The sequence below is a fragment of the Vigna angularis genome, chromosome 10, assembly GCF_016808095.1.
Source record: "Vigna angularis cultivar LongXiaoDou No.4 chromosome 10, ASM1680809v1, whole genome shotgun sequence".
NCBI lineage: Eukaryota > Viridiplantae > Streptophyta > Magnoliopsida > Fabales > Fabaceae > Vigna > Vigna angularis.
The window spans coordinates 1,914,070-1,930,249 of NC_068979.1; the positions used below are offsets into that span (position 1 = coordinate 1,914,070).

Consider the following 16,180-nt stretch of genomic DNA (forward strand, 5'->3'; position numbering starts at 1 on the left):
ATTATGTTTACTTTTTGTTTTGTCTTATTGTTCCTCAAAAGTCATCCTTTAGAGGCATTTCCATTTCCAAAAAGGTATACCTAAAACGAGAGAAAGAAAAAAAAAACTTAGCAGTGATAATTCGTGATTAGTAAAAGGTGCAGCATCCAATGCAGAGCTCACAATGCAAATCACATTGCCATTTTTGCAGAGACTATTTCTGTGAAAAGATGCAAAACAAAACTGTGCTAGAGATTAATGTTGTTTTTAACTGTTCTGTTGCAAGTTTAAGTTGCTGTAACTGAATTTTAGCATATCTATTTACTGATATCTCATAAAAATAAATAAATTACCTTTTTTAAACTATTTTTATTTATATATGGTCTTCTAATTCACCCTTGAAGATATTTTTATAATAATAACATTAATTCAAAATTTTCTGATATTTTATAATATTTTTTTTTGCTTAAATATAGGAAAAGTAGGTGCATTAAGAGGAGTTTAGGATTGTATTTTACCTATAACGCGCACTTGGATATAAGTATTAGAACTGATCCTAATTATCATATTTTGATTTTTAGTCTGCACATAAAATCACAGCACATGCACATGATCAAGAAGATAGAAGAATTGACAGTTCTAAGCAGCCTTTCCATTCTTCACCAGGTTTCAGGGTGATTGGGTTTTCAACTGCTGCACCATCAACGCAGACCATTTGCTGGTACTCTTTATCTCCTAAATCTGCTATGGACTTCGACTTTTTGATCCAAGGATTCCAAACAACTGTTCAATAACAAAATGCCAAATGATTTATTAGTTTGTGTAAAAATAGAAAGTACATTAGTTATTTTTTAGGTTTTTAAGAAAAACCTCACCAATATCAGGAAGTCCATCCTTTCTTATTACCACTGTTCTCTTCTTGTAATGATCCCGAACAGCAACCACATTGTTACAATCGGTATAAATCCTATCAACCTCTGATTCAAATGTCAAAGAAGCTCCCTGTTCTGTAAATTGTTGTTTCTGCAACAGGTTATCGAGATAGTATTGCGTGTCCAACCCTTCTATCCTCACCTCACTGTCAACAATTAACTAGTAACTAGTTTATTTCATTTTATATCTCTGTTTTAATAGCTGATGAATTTATCAAAATATATGCTCAGAAATATTTACAAATTATACCCACCAAATATCGGAGACTGACAAATATGTATGATAGACCATGCAGAAACTGAAATTCTTTCCATCCACATTTCTGATGCGTGACGTCAAATCCAGAATGCCCATTGCTGTCAAAGAAATTCTTAGGCGAAACTCGAAGCTGAATAGGATAATATAAAGTGATGTTTAGAACTTGAAATTATAAAAGAATATATTATAGCCAGATGACAAAATTCATTGGTGTGCGAGGAAAACGTTAAATCTACATTTCGGTACCTATGTGGCCATATTCTGGCATCTTCTTTAGAGGATTTTAGCAATAAATCAACGTACACTTTTGCCTTGAAATCACCTGAAAGGTGTGGAGGATTTTCTTCTATCACCCAGATCCTGTTTCTGGCAAATCCATGATTCTCCCCAGTTTCTCTGTTTTTGAACTACACAAAAATCACACCAATTTTTATTTTATGCACAAGTAAATGCAGCATTGTACAATATTAATTAAAATTTAAAAGAAATTATTCATACTTCTGGAAAACAGATTGGAATTCCTCCTCTCACAGCTTTGGGAGGATCAAAGATTGCCTATTCAAATAAAAAAAGAATTAACAAATAGAAGAATTCAAAAATAAATTCAAGATTCATATACAGAAGAATCTGAACTAACACCTTCCTTAAAACATGAAATACATTGAATAAGACAGAGATGAGATAAGTACTTTCTTGCTTAAGAAGAGTAACTCTCCTGTTACTTTTGTTTTCCAAGAAATAACTTGAGCTCCTAGCAAACTAACAGTTGCAGAAGCATCATTATTTCGGAGAATGAGTTGGGTTATTCCATTCTTGTCTTTGACGAGTTCGACAGATTGAGGAGAATTCTTATCAGGTTTTTGTGGCGATGGTGGTGGTCTTTTACCAGCTCCAGAAGTTGTAGCTGATTTCTGTGGTGATGGCGGTGGTCTTTTACCTGCTCCAGAAGTAGAAACTGATTTCTGTGGTGATGGTGGTGGTCTTTTAGCTGCTCCATAAGTAGAAGCTAAAGGCTTCATCTCTTTCTTGGTGAAACAAGAAACTGTATTTATGTGTGAGCTAATAAGGAAGATTGACGTGATGAAAAATGGTGAAACAAGAAACTTTATAGTATTTTCTGGGAATCTAAAACCCAAAACCTCAACTAACTAACTAACTGAATTGGGAGGTTTTCATTTCACTATGAGATCCAATGAATTAGAAAATTTCAGATTTGTTTATCATCTTCTCATAAATTAAAAAACATTGTTTTTTTTTTATATTCTGAAATAACAATAATTTTTTTATTATTTTTATTTCCTTTGATAATATTTTTATAAATATTTTAATATACTTTATTTCTAATTTCAGTTACACTATTGTAATATTTAAATAAAAGATTCATAAAACTTAAGTTCAGTTAATCACATAAGGTTTGTGAAATGACATGAAGTAAGTAACAATCAAAGATAGATTAAAAAGTAAAAGATAAAAATAATTTACATGTTAAATATCATCTACAGTCACTAACAAAATTTAATGAACAGGTGCTATAATCAATTATACCATAACATTAATATAACATGTATTATAAATATACTTTATTATAAAAAAATTATTAATATTTAAGTATATCAAGTATAATAATATGTTTTGAATATTATTTCTAATATAATGAATAATTTTGTTATTATTTTTCTAAAAAACTATATTTTTATTATAATAAAGTAAAATAAATTTATTTTATAAGAATTGTTGTTTAAAAATATATCTTTTATGAGATTTTATAATATTCTTTATTTTAATTTAAAATTTATCAACTTTTAAATCATAATTTTTAAAATACTTTTATGATAAATTATTTTACTGAATTATAAACATTATTTGGAAACAAACTGATTAAAAAATAATCAAAAGTCAATATCAGATTGAAATCGTTTTTTTAATGAAGTTTATTTTAATTTTCGGTTTAACATTTTAGAATCCATTCACTGGTTTAAATATTGTTACATAATTTATTATTTCACTTTATTTAAAAGAGACACAAATATAAGTGAAATGTGAAATATATTTGATTTGGTTGGCATGAAGTGGAAGTTGCAATATTATTCTAAAGAAAAAAAAAATATAAAAGTATTTAAATAATGGAAATATTTTCATTAAAATAATATAAATGAATAATTTTTTTTATTTTTATTTTGAATTATATACAATAACAAAAATATTATTTTAAGTTTGATAAGCTAGTTCAGAAAAGAAAATGAGTGAGATAACATTTTCAATCTTGGAATCCAAATCAATTCAGTCAATTGAATTAAAAAAATTGGAATCCATAAATAATACTTCATATTAACAAAGTTTGAAGTTTGATATTACTGGACCAACATCTGAATTAAGAGGGTTACTCCCTACATCATCCCACTTTGTTTCCTGTATTACCATATTTTTCTTTAAATTTCAAAAATATCCTTTATATTTTAAAATATTTTACACCCTCATCTCTTTTCTTCAACAGATATGCCACATCCGTTGAGTTTCTTTTTTTCTTTTTTTAAATTTTTAGTTTTTTAATTTATTGTATTTTAAATTAATATATAAATATTATTTAATTTTTTAAAATTATCACTTAATTATTTATAAATTAATTTTATTTTCTTTAATAAAATAATTATTGTTAATTTAATTTATATATTATTATTTAAATAATAATTAAAATATCTTTTAAAAATCTATTAAACGGATGTGGCACATTCGTTGAAGTTTTTTTTTTAAAATAAAAATAATAAATTAAAATATAAAATATGTAAACGGACGTCAACATTCGTTCACGGATGTCAACATCCGTTGAAGGTGAAACGAATGTTGACATCCGTTTTATAAAAGGGCAAATTAGGTATGGGGTGGTGGAGGGAGCGGTTGATGGTGGTGGAGGGAGCAACTCTCCTTAATTAGTCTGCACAGTGGTCCATTTTGGCCATTCCGGTCTAACCACTTGACATAAGTTTGTTTTCATGTAAAAAATATTAAATTCCAATATGTTTCCATGTAATACTAAACTTTTGATGATAAAAAAACAAATGGGTTAGATTGTGAACAAATCGAATTATAAAGTTCAATTCGTTTTCAAATAACAAATCAACCCAATCTAATTCAATTTTGGTAGACTAATATTAAGTTGAGTTAATCCATTTTGACAATCCTAAATATTACACAGTACACAACTTGTTACTTTTAGTATTTATACCATAATATATAAATATAATTAAACTACACTTATTATTTATTTTTTCCTTATTGTAAAAACATTAATACTCATTGTGTTTTATATTTTATTCTAGTTAATTTGAAAAAAAAATGTTAATACATACAAACAAATTATTGAAAAAAAATAATTATTAACAATTTAATTAATATTTAAAATTTTCAATAAAATGACATAATTAATCTTAACAAAATTACAATAATGACTTTCGTCTAGTTTAATTTTTATTTTATTTTCATCCGATTTATAAATGTTGTTAGCTTGAATATTTTTTTTTTGTCTAAAAACCGAATTAAAGATCCTTATACAAAATAATAACTTATTATTTTATAAGTGCATCATTTGACTTATAAATAAAACAAATTATTTGAATCGAACTGAAATGATAAATATTTAAGTATTTTGCAACATTATTTATTTTTTTAACATAAGCATAGTTTAGTTATTTTCTACAAACTTCACTTGAATATATTTTTATAACATTTATCTTATAATTTAATTATATTTATTGATTATTGTTAACAATACATTTTGTTAAGAAATTTGATTCAACAAATCTTATCCAGTATATTGTTAACTTCATAATAAGTTTAAATAAATAAAAACATAAAAAATAAACCACTTTCAAATAATAATGAATTTATCACATAAATTAACTTATAGTATTATGCAAAATAATTGCAATAAAGTGTCAGGTGTTCAACAATTAAAGACATAGGATAAGTTAAATGAATGAGTGATAAAACACAAGGCAATTACTTTATTGTACGCCTTAAAGGACGTACTTTCTGGTCTATATTTAATTACAAAAGTAATAATTTTCTTTTATAATCAATATTCATTGAGTGAGAGTGTAACATTTTTTACTTTGAATAAGTATAAACCAAGTTAATCTATCTCCCACTCACATCCAAGTCTAAACATAAATAATGTTCATCCAACCCACATCTAATTTTTTAACTTATTTTTAAAAAAATTAAGATAAAAAACTAAATTAGGACAAATTAAGATAAAACTCACTGTCCAATTAAAAAAAAACTCAATTGAAAATAGAAAATTTTAAAATACGGATAAAACTAAAAAAATTAATAAAATTCATTTTAAAATATTAAAATGTATCAAAATTAAACTTAATTAAACCTACAATAAAATAATAAAATAAATAACAAAAAGGGTGAATTTGGTATGAATTGTTTTTCTGTGTGAAAAAGCTGTTGTAACTACTTTCTGTTAATTATGCACCACATCAAAACTAAAAAAAACTAAAAAAAAATTCAAATACTGACAAAACTAAAAAAATTAATAAAATTCGTATTAAGATATCAAAATTAAATTTAATTAAGCCTATAATAAAATAATAAAATAAATAACAAAAAGAAGAATTTGGTGGTTTAGGTTACTTATGCAGCACATGATCAAGAAGATAGAAGAATTGACAGTTCTAAGCTGCCTTTCCATTCTTCACCAGGCTTTAGGGTGATTGGGTGTTCAACTGCTGCACCATCAACACAGAGCATTTGCTGGTACTCTTTATCTCCTAAATCTGCTATGGACTTCGACCTTTTGACCCAAGGATTCCAAACAACTGTTCAATAGCAAAATGCCACAGGATTTGTTAGTTTGTATAAAAATAAAAGTACATTAGTTATTTTTTAGAACCTCACCAATATCAGGAAGTCCATCCTTTCTTATTACCACTGTTCTCTTCTTGTAATGATCCCGAACAGCAACCACATTGTTACAATCCGTATAAATCCTATCAACCTCTGATTCAAATGTCAAAGAAGCTCCCTGTTCTGTAAATTGTTGTTTCTGCAACAGGTTATCGAGATAGTATTGGGTTTCCAACCCTTCTATCCTCACCTCACTGTCAACAATTAGAACCATAAAAGAGATGAATTTATCAAAAAGAAAAACGTTTAACAATTTTCTTTTTACAATTTTTTTACCAACTTTAGTTTGTGATTAATTCGTTTGGCATAGAGTCTACTGTGAACAAATTCTTAAAAAAAAAGTTAAGATAGTATCGTTCTTGTTTTTTATCAAATACCCACCAGATATCGGAGACTGACAAATATGTATGGTAGACCATGCAGAAACTGAAATTCTTTTTATCCACATTTCTGATGCGTGACGTCAAACCCAGAATGCCCAGTGCTGTCAAAGAAATTCTAAGGCGAAACTCGAAACTGAATAAGATAATATAAAGGATATTTAGAACTTGAAATTATAAAGAATATATTACAGTCAGATTACAATTCTTTTGGTTCTGTATTTCAGAAAATTATGTGAGAAAATGTTAAATGCACATTTGAATACCTATGTGGCCATATTTTGGCATCTTCTTTAGATGATTTTAGCAACAAATCAACGTACACTTTTGCTTTGAAATCACCTGAAAGGTGTGGAGGATTTTCTTCTATCACCCAGATCCTGTTTCTGGCAAATCCATGATCCTCCCCTGTTTTTCTGTTTTTGAACTACACAAAAATCACACCAATTTTTTTTGTTATACAAAAGTAAATGTAGCATCGTACAATATTAATTAAAATTTAAAAGAAATTATTTATACTTCTGGAAAACAGATTGGAATTCCTCCTCTCACAGCTTTGGGAGGATCAACGATTGCCTATTCAAATAAAAAAAAATTAACAAATAGAAGAATTCAAAAATAAATTCAAGATTCATATACAGAAGAATCTGAACTAACACATCCCTTAAAACATGAAATACATTGACTAAGACAGAGATGAGATAAGTACTTTCTTGCTTAAGAAGAGTAACTCTCCTGTTACTTTTGTTTTCCAAGAAATAACTTGAGCTCCTAGCAAACTAACAGTTGCAGAAGCATCATTATTTCGGAGAATGAGTTGGGTTATTCCATTATTGTCTTTCACGAATTCTACAGATTGAAGAGGATTCTTATCAGGCTTCTGTGGTGATGGTGGTGGTCTCTTATCTGCTCCAGAAGTAGTAGCTGATTTCTGTGGTGACGGCGGTGGTCTTTTACCTGCTCCATAAGTAGAAGCTGAAGCCTTCATCTGCAATTTATTGGTGAAACAAGAAACTATATTTATGTGTGAGCTAATAAGAAAAATTAACCTGATGGAAAATGGTGAAACAACTTTATAGTGTTATCTGGGAATCTAAAACCCAAAACCTCAACTAACTAACTAACTGAATTGGGAGGTTTTCATTTCACTATCAGATTCAATAAATTAGAAAATTTCAGATTTGTTTATCATCTTCTATAAATTTAAAACATTGTTTTTTTTTTTATATTCTAAAATAACAATGATTTTTTTTATTTCATTTGATAATATTTTTATAAATATTTTAATATACTTTATTTCTAATTTCAGTTACACTATTATAATATTTAAATAAAAGATTAATAAAACTTAAGTACAATTAATCACATAAGGTTTGTGAAATGACATGAAGTAAGTAACAATCAAATATAGATTAAAAAGTAAAAAATAAAAATAATTTACATGTTAAATATCATCTACAGTCACGGACAATATTTAATGAACAGGTTGTATGTAATATACTATAATCAATTATACCATAACATTAATATAATATCTATTATAAATATACCTTGTTAAAAAAATTATTAATATTTAAGTATATCAAGTATAATAATAATGTGTTTTGAATATTATTTCTAATATAATGAATAATTTTGTTATTATTTTTCTAAAAAAACTATATTTTTATTTTAATAAAGTAAAATAAATTAATTTTAATTTTTTTATTTTATAAAAAGTGTTGTTTAAAAATATATCTTTTCTGAGATTTTATAATATTTTTTATTTTAATTTAAAATTTATCTACTTTTAAATCATAAGTTTTAAAATACGATAAATTATTTTACTGAATTATAAACATTATTTAGAAACAAACTGATTAAAAAATAATCAAAAGTCAATATCAGGTTCAAATGTGTTTTTAATGAAATTTATTTTAATTTTCAGTTTAACATTTTAAAATCCATTCACTTGTTTAAATATACATTATTTATTATTTCACTTTATTTAAAAGAGACACAAATATAAGTGAAATGTGTAATATATTTGATTTGGTTGGCGTGGAGGTTGCAATATTATTCTAAAGAAAAAACAAATATAAAAATATTTAAATAATAGAAACATTTTCATTAAAATAATAAAAATGACTAATTTTTATATTTTTATTTTGAATTATATGTCATATTACTGATAAAAATAATCAGTTTGACACGCTAGCTCAAAAAAAAAGTGAATGAGATAACTTTCATGATGGAAAAATCCAAATTAATTTAATCTAGGCTAACAATTCGATAAATTATTCTCATGAGTTAGTTGAGTCAATTTCATTAAAAGAATCGAATCCATGACACTTTATATTAATAAAGTTTGAAGTTTGATATTACTCTTCTACTAATATCTGAATTAGTCTATACAATGTTCATTTTAGTCCAACAATCTGACATCAGTCTATTTTCATATAAAAAAATTAAAAATTTCAATTTATTTTAATGTGATATTAAACTTTTGATGATAAAAAAATAAATAAGTCAGACTGTGAACAAATCCAATTAGAAAGTTCAATTCGTTTTTAATTAATAAATCAATCTAATCCAATTCAATTTTAGTAGACCAGTATAAAGTTGAGTTAATCCATTTTATCATTCCTAAATATTAAACATATACACACATAATGTTACTTTTAGTATTTATACCATAATATACAAATATAATTAAACTACACTTATTCTTTATTTTTTCCTAATTGTAAAAACATTAATACTCATGTGTTTTATATTTTATTCTAGTTATTTTTTGACAAAAAAAAATGTTAATACATACAAACAAATTATTGAAAAAAAAAATATTAATAGTCTAATGAATATTTAAAATTTTGAATAAAATGACATAATTAATCTTAACAAAATTACATGACTTTGGTCTAGTTTAATTTTTATTTTATTTTCATCCAAACACATAAGTTTTATTATTATTTTTAGTTTGAATATATTTTTTGTCTAAAAACCGAATTAAAGATCCTTATACAAAATAATAACTTATTATTTTATAAGTGCATCATTTGATTTATAAATAAAACAAATTATTTGAATAGAACTCAAATGATAAATATTTAAATATTTTTCAACATTACAAACTTCAGTATAATATATTTTTATAACATTTGTCTTATAATTTAATTATATTTATTGATTATTGTTAACAATACATTTTGTGTTAAAAAATTTGATTCAACAAATCTTATGCAGTATATTGTTAACTTCATAATGAGTTTAAATAAATAAAAACAAAAAATAAACCACTTTCAAATAATAATGAATTTATCACATAAATTAACTTATAGTATTATGCAAAATAATTACAATAAAGTGCAGGTGTTCAACAATTAAAGACATAGGATTAGTTAAATCAACGAGTGATATGCTGAAGGTGTCAAAACACAAGGCAATTACTTTACTGTACGTCTTAAAGGATAGGATGTACTTTCTCGTCTATATTTAATTACAAAAGTAATAATTTTCTTTTATAATCAATATTCATTGATATTCATTGAGTGAGAGTGTAACATTTTTTACTTTGAATAAGTGTATATCAAGTTAATCTATCTCCCATTCACATCCAAGTCTAAGCATAAATAATGTTCATCCAACCCACATCTAGTTTTGTAAGTTATTTTTTCAATAAAATAAAATAAAAAAATCACACATTCTTGGTCTGAAATTAACCCACAAAATAGCCACAAAATGTTTCAGCTTGAGACTATGCAAGATAATTCGGTGGTTGATTAGAGTATTTTCTTATTGTTTGTAGTGAGTACACATACTACATGCATAAAAGGAGTACTGCTTTAAATAGTAAGGTATAAAAGGAATAAGTTCAACAATAATTTACATCATAGCAATTATACTTAAAACCGAAAAGAAACATGACAATGTCTTAAATAATATAACATTATTCAAAGAAAAAATAAATGAACTAGGCAAGAGGCATGAATGCATGATGCTATATATATGGAGCACAAATTGTCTAATCTACTTACTACCAACCCTAAAATCAAGTGTGGATTCAACATATATGTCTCAAGTCTAATTAAAAAAAAAAAATCTTACAATTAAGTTGCTATACTTTCTTTCATTTTTCCCATATGGTGTGTTAAGTTTAACAACGATGGACAAGAGCTATTTATATTACACAATTAAATGGAGAAGGAACAGTTTCTCAAAATAACACAAACATGGCCAATTTCTCAATACCTTGGACCATTCTGAAGAGCATGCTGGTACCTCATGTCACAGGCATACTGCAAACAAACAGTCCCTCATTCAAATGGAAGAATCAACAGCTGCTTGAAATTATCATAATGAAATCACCTGAGACAAAAATGATGATAGAGGATGGAACAGCTATAGATACTCTATTTGTCAGTGGGAAGTCGTCATAGTACCACACAAATTGCCCCTGAAAGATGGGAAGAAAACAATAAACAATAGTTAAATCCATCATCACATTTTGTGCGTGCACTTATGTTAAATCTCCTTTTTTAAGAAAAAATAATACACTGTTTGTAACACTTATCCCGTCCACCTTAAAAGCCCGCTACTTATGATAAAGCCTGGACCAACTGGACCAACTTGTGTAATATTACTCATTATTGATACTATACGATGCCTATATAAAAGACAAAGGGTAACAAGAAATTTACCAGGGGACCAGGAGGAGCAGCAAAGTTTTGTTTCATCAATGTGCTGTACATCAAGCCCAATAAACCAAGATCCAATGCTTACATCATCATGTACATATGTACGGAGCATAAAACTGCAAAGTAAACATCCCAGATTGATACAATATTCTTACTGCAAAGACTAAAATCATATCCAAAAATTGAAAATCTGGAACAAACTATTTGTTGATTTGGCTTTCAACTTGACAATTTGAATCAAACATGAAAGAATTGAATCTAATTCAAAGACGCACTCAGGTAATTATTACAGACACACAAATGAAAACTATACCTGTTTATCGAAATAAACTGAGCCAATGATTTTGAAATGACATAGACCTCACCTGAAGCATGTCTAAAGTATCTGAATCAAACAAGCATGAATATCAATGTCAACAAAGAAAGTACAAGAAAAGGATGAGAGAAAAACAATTTATGGATCTAATACCATGATTTGGACAGTATATTTAACCGGTAATCTTGGATAAGTTTTTTAAGGAACTATTTTCTGTCATTTTTTCTTCTAAAAGTTGAGGAAAGTTCTACGACAGGTTTTTATGGTTTTCTTTTTTCCAAAAAAAATGTAATCATTATAACTTTTAGCCTTGTATCAAAATCAATATCTCGTAAGAAAAGGAAATAAATAAAACTAACACTTAAGTATGCATTACTCACGATTTTCCATCACCAAATTTCCACCAGTCTGGCTCGTGCCATTTATGTGTCCTATAAAACATGATTCAGAGAGAATGACAAAAGGGAAGAAATTCTATACCATAATAAACTGTTCTTATTTCCGAATGAAGCATTATACTCACTGCTCAGAGAAAACTTTGCCTGATTTCATGCAACCAATATACACACGGGGCTTGTCCAAATGAGAAGCTAGCACTCCTCCAAGGGAATCTGTAAAAGAAATTATTTCACACAGTGACACAGCAAAGAACCTACAACAGCTAAAAATACTAAAAATCCAATTGGCTTTATCACTTTTGAATTTCACAACTATCTAGGAATTCAAGAAATTTATATAACTATACCGGTGGGGTTTCCGCTCATCATCAAATTATCAGTACCAATATTTTCTGTAGTTTGATTTTCATGAATGGTAAGTTCTGCAATGGAGCTATAGCGCAAACTGTAGAATATTATATTTGATATATTCTAATTATTAAAAACAGCTTTTTATGTGTGTGCATGAGATGCATGATGTATTATATTTTTCATTGCCAGACAGAATTAAGGACCACATACCGAGATTAACATAGACATCATCATTGACCTTAGCATAAAATTCAGCATCCCATTTGCCTATTGCATAAATGAAGAATGATTTTATCTTTTTTGCTTTTTCTTCAGGGGCCTCCACTTGATTATCCTGTGAAGTAAATAAAGCTATATGACATAATCATATTTACTTGTCACGTGTATTAAATTATATGTATATCACATTAGTCCACAAACAAGGGGTAAGAACAAAAGTTGGCCAAAGTCTTTGTTAACTATACTTCAAAATTTTGAATTTAAAAGAAGTTGGAAGCCATAGTTTTACACCAAGCCCTTTACAATACCAAGTATATCTAAAATGCATGTGCCAAATGCGCGCATTCAGTAACACCGGGAAAGTTATAATATCTGTAATTTTCATCAAATATTGCTCGAATGAAATTATCATCATGAAAGGTAACATACAAGAATGACGAAATCATTGGTGTGACTGCTTTCGTCTTTAATTTCTTTGTCGAAACTGTCTCCGCCGTTTGCACTGCATCAAAATGTTAAAAGTCAATCATTTGCAAAAATTGGATTCGAACCACCAAATATGTACCTTCTTCCTATTACAAATCGGACAATGATTCCTTTCTTATCAACCAGTTCTCTCCTAGCTATACCTGCAGCAAATAGGGTATCAATTAGCTTTGGCAAGGCTTTTACAGACTACATTAATATAATTTGAAAGATTAAAACCAGAGCCATGGTTATAGTAGAGAATTAAAAATAAAAAACAAATTATTAATGTGACTGCCTGAGCAAGGCCAAACATGCTGACATTTATGAACCAAAATAAATTATAAAACCACAGAAGTGATAAAATTAGGTTGTTAGAGAATAGTATATTGCTTGAAACTGAAAAGTGATCAGCACCTGCTGTCAAACTTTTGACTTCTGGCTTCATAAGTTATTTATTTTTCCCAGTTGAATGTCATATGACTCATATTGCATTCAGTAACAATATTGGAAATGATTAAGCTGAAGAAAGACCAAAAACAATAACAGCATGCCTGATATTCAGCAGTAGCTCATGATCATAGAATGTGGAAACCAAACTACAAAAATTGAAGTCTACGATGAATTTATTTGGCACAGAGTGTTCCAACGAATAAAGCTGAGGATGCCAATATGCAGAATCATGTAAAAGGAAATCAAAACAACAACCTGCTGGCATCCAAGCCTTACGGATTGCATCTCGGTTTTTTCTCCGACCAAAGGTTGTCATCACTCCAACTACTAAAAGTACTTTCTTTGTAGGATGCTTCTCATTATTTCCTTGCAAGCGCTTTGGAACAAAACCTTCCTGTCTAGCCGCAGCTAGTTCGGTCTCAAGGACAGACAACTTCTTACTTTGTTCCCTAAAAATAAGGGAACAGCAGTCTCAGGGAGAGATTATTGGTAGCCAAATTCAAATTCAATAACCAAAATAAGAAAATTACCTGCAGGCTGTAACTTTCAGTGTATCGTCAAGAGAAACGGCAGATTGACCCTGAAATCGGATGAACTATACAGCCTCATTGATATCCTAAGACGACAACTAAAAATTAAAAAGAGAAACACCACCAATCGCATCCACACACAGAAAAAGGCATGGTACAGCACACACTTAATCATAAAAGAACATTCCAGTGTAAAATGTACGACAGGCCTTTGCAAACTTCAATGAAGAAAACTAACACCATACCTGACCAGTTCTTTTTTCAAGCTCTTCGATTAAATAAGCCCTACTTTCCGCCTCCTGAAATAGCCTGCGTATCGCTCAATACATCAAAAACTCGAAACGCAATCCACAATAAAGGTTTAAAATACAGACGATGAATAAGGAAAAGAAAACTTAAAATAACAATTATAAAAACTTACTAACTAACTAACCTGGCGGCAACGTAAATTGTAGCCATGGTAGCAATCATGGCTAGCATGAGCGCAGAAACACGTGATCCAAAAGAGTTACCAGAAAGCCGGTTCTGCGATCCCCGGCTACGCATTTCTTGTTTGTCGAAATTATCATCCAAATGTCAGATCCAGAGAGAGAATATAAATCAGTGTTTAAGAAACGACTGTAACCGTTTGGTTGGAGCTTGATCTTTCGTGTTTGAAATGTGAAAATGACGTTATAACCGCTTCTAATTTCAGGGTTCATGCAATGAAACTGTTCTTTTGGTTTCAGGTCTGAGAGGAGGTAACAAAATGCTGCTGGATTGAATGCCCAATGCAAGGGGAAAAATTCAGAGTAATGTAACCTCAGTGACCAAGGGTGGGGTAACCTCACTTGTTGATTATCAAACTCTTGTTTTCATCTCGGTTCTGTTCAGTGTGTCCAAACCAAACCCACTTGTTGATTATCTTGAACAATGAGAATGTTAAATTGAGTTAAAAGTGAGTTCGCTTAATCACAGGCCATTTAATCCAAACAAATATTTAACAGCCTTGAATTTAAAGTACTTATTTCTCAATTAAAAAAATTATATTTATACTATTATACAAAGAAAGTACACATTATATAAAAGACATTCTTCTATTAGTTAAATAATTTTATCTTTCTAATAAATAAAAATACTTATTTGATAAAACAATTAATTAAACAATCTTTTTCTACTTCAAAATAACTAAAAACTTATTTAATAATATTATATATAAATATATATATATATATAAATATATATATATATATATAAATATATATATATATATATATATATATATATATATATATATATATATATATATATATATATATATATATATATATATATGTGTGTGTGTGTATACATTATTTATTTACATTAAAAGAAGGTGATTTACAACCACCCATTATAGGTATCCGCTCGATAAATTATTATTCACACTACAATATTATAGACAAATACTTAACAAATACAACAGAAACTTCATCTCTCATCAATTGAATACTTTGCTATAAATTAGAAAACCAATCAAAGTTACTTCAAGATCATATGAAACCGGTAATTTTTTTATGAGCTTTATCATGTTTCTTTTCTAATTTAAATTATTAAATAACTTTAATTATATGTTTTTTTTTTTCATTTTTTCTTTCATATTTCTTATTTTTATTATATATATTATTTAATTTCCAATATATTAACTATATTTTTTTTTCAAAAAATTTAAAAAAACGTCAAAACTAATTTATCGGATCTAAAATTTATCGTGTAACCATAAATATATCTTACTTAATTTCGTTTTCCCACGAAAATAAAAATAATATTTAATTAAGTTTTAAATATATAAGATACATTTGAATATTTTTAACGAGTCATTGTTAATTTTTTAAAAATATTAAATATTTAAAATAATTTTCAATTGAGTTACTAATTCTTTTCACTAAATAACATGATTGTCTTGTAAATAATCTTTCTACGTATTATTTTGTATTAATATCAAATTACGTCAGTTAACAATATGTACTTTTTATTACTAAACAAAAACAAAAACGAAATAAAGAACAAAAAAAATAGAAATACAATATTGGACAATTGTAGAAGTTTTCTAAAGAAATTTATACTATTATTTGTTTTGTTGACTCTCATACGTTTATATAGAATTTGCATAATTTTATGTGTGTGGTTATGAATTAAAATATATTATATAATTTTTCTTCGAGATTATTGCACTTTATTTTATCAGTTCAAGTTCATAACTAATCTTGTTAATAGATAGTATTCTGCATTTCAAATGTGCACAATTTTATGCCATTTAAATTAAATTTTTGTAGATTAGTTTTGTGTA

General features: G+C 27.4%; 3 protein-coding genes across 4 annotated transcripts; all 3 read right to left on the reverse strand.

Annotated features, from left to right (window-relative positions):
* Positions 1-592: 592 nt before the first annotated feature.
* Positions 593-2,189, reverse strand: LOC108320325 (putative glucose-6-phosphate 1-epimerase). Its single transcript, XM_017551714.2, has 6 exons — positions 1,860-2,189; positions 1,669-1,725; positions 1,417-1,577; positions 1,166-1,300; positions 855-1,057; positions 593-762 (listed from the first exon to the last, which is right to left on the reverse strand). The coding sequence occupies exons 1-6, from the start codon at positions 2,187-2,189 to the stop codon at positions 593-595; spliced, it is 1,056 nt and encodes a 351-aa protein (XP_017407203.1).
* Positions 2,190-5,810: 3,621 nt separating this feature from the next.
* On the reverse strand, positions 5,811-7,452 carry LOC108320324 (putative glucose-6-phosphate 1-epimerase). Its single transcript, XM_017551713.2, has 6 exons — positions 7,174-7,452; positions 6,984-7,040; positions 6,731-6,891; positions 6,466-6,600; positions 6,076-6,278; positions 5,811-5,996 (listed from the first exon to the last, which is right to left on the reverse strand). The coding sequence occupies exons 1-6, from the start codon at positions 7,450-7,452 to the stop codon at positions 5,827-5,829; spliced, it is 1,005 nt and encodes a 334-aa protein (XP_017407202.1). The 3' UTR covers positions 5,811-5,826.
* Positions 7,453-10,514: 3,062 nt separating this feature from the next.
* On the reverse strand, positions 10,515-14,770 carry LOC108320339 (hydroxyproline O-galactosyltransferase HPGT1). Of its 2 annotated transcripts, XR_001831382.2 has the most exons (13): positions 14,306-14,770; positions 14,118-14,181; positions 13,873-13,922; positions 13,598-13,791; positions 12,990-13,053; positions 12,854-12,926; positions 12,416-12,539; positions 11,980-12,067; positions 11,837-11,887; positions 11,454-11,525; positions 11,144-11,256; positions 10,812-10,899; positions 10,515-10,741 (listed from the first exon to the last, which is right to left on the reverse strand). XR_001831382.2 is itself a non-coding variant. In XM_017551726.2 (12 exons), the coding sequence occupies exons 1-12, from the start codon at positions 14,416-14,418 to the stop codon at positions 10,877-10,879; spliced, it is 1,029 nt and encodes a 342-aa protein (XP_017407215.1). In that variant the 5' UTR covers positions 14,419-14,770; the 3' UTR covers positions 10,515-10,876. The 2 variants fall into 2 exon arrangements, 1 of the variants encoding a protein (XP_017407215.1); XM_017551726.2 differs by having other exon boundaries at positions 10,515-10,899.
* Positions 14,771-16,180: the final 1,410 nt, after the last annotated feature.

Excerpts from the sequence above, each read along its gene's own strand:
- LOC108320325 (XM_017551714.2), bottom strand. The coding sequence starts at position 2,189 with ATGAAGCCTTTAGCTTCTACTTATGGAGCAGCTAAAAGACCACCACCA. Across the intron at positions 1,578-1,668 it reads TTCCAATCTGTTTTCCAGAA|TTCAAAAACAGAGAAACTGG; the intron begins GTATGAATAATT and ends ATTTTTGTGTAG. Across the intron at positions 1,301-1,416 it reads GCCAGAATATGGCCACATAG|CTTCGAGTTTCGCCTAAGAA; the intron begins GTACCGAAATGT and ends TATCCTATTCAG.
- LOC108320324 (XM_017551713.2), bottom strand. The coding sequence starts at position 7,452 with ATGAAGGCTTCAGCTTCTACTTATGGAGCAGGTAAAAGACCACCGCCG. Across the intron at positions 6,892-6,983 it reads TTCCAATCTGTTTTCCAGAA|TTCAAAAACAGAAAAACAGG; the intron begins GTATAAATAATT and ends ATTTTTGTGTAG. Across the intron at positions 6,279-6,465 it reads TTGTCAGTCTCCGATATCTG|TGAGGTGAGGATAGAAGGGT; the intron begins GTGGGTATTTGA and ends AATTGTTGACAG.
- LOC108320339 (XM_017551726.2), bottom strand. The coding sequence starts at position 14,418 with ATGCGTAGCCGGGGATCGCAGAACCGGCTTTCTGGTAACTCTTTTGGA. Across the intron at positions 13,923-14,117 it reads TTGAAAAAAGAACTGGTCAG|GGTCAATCTGCCGTTTCTCT; the intron begins GTATGGTGTTAG and ends ATCCGATTTCAG. Across the intron at positions 11,888-11,979 it reads GGCAAAGTTTTCTCTGAGCA|GACACATAAATGGCACGAGC; the intron begins GTGAGTATAATG and ends CATGTTTTATAG.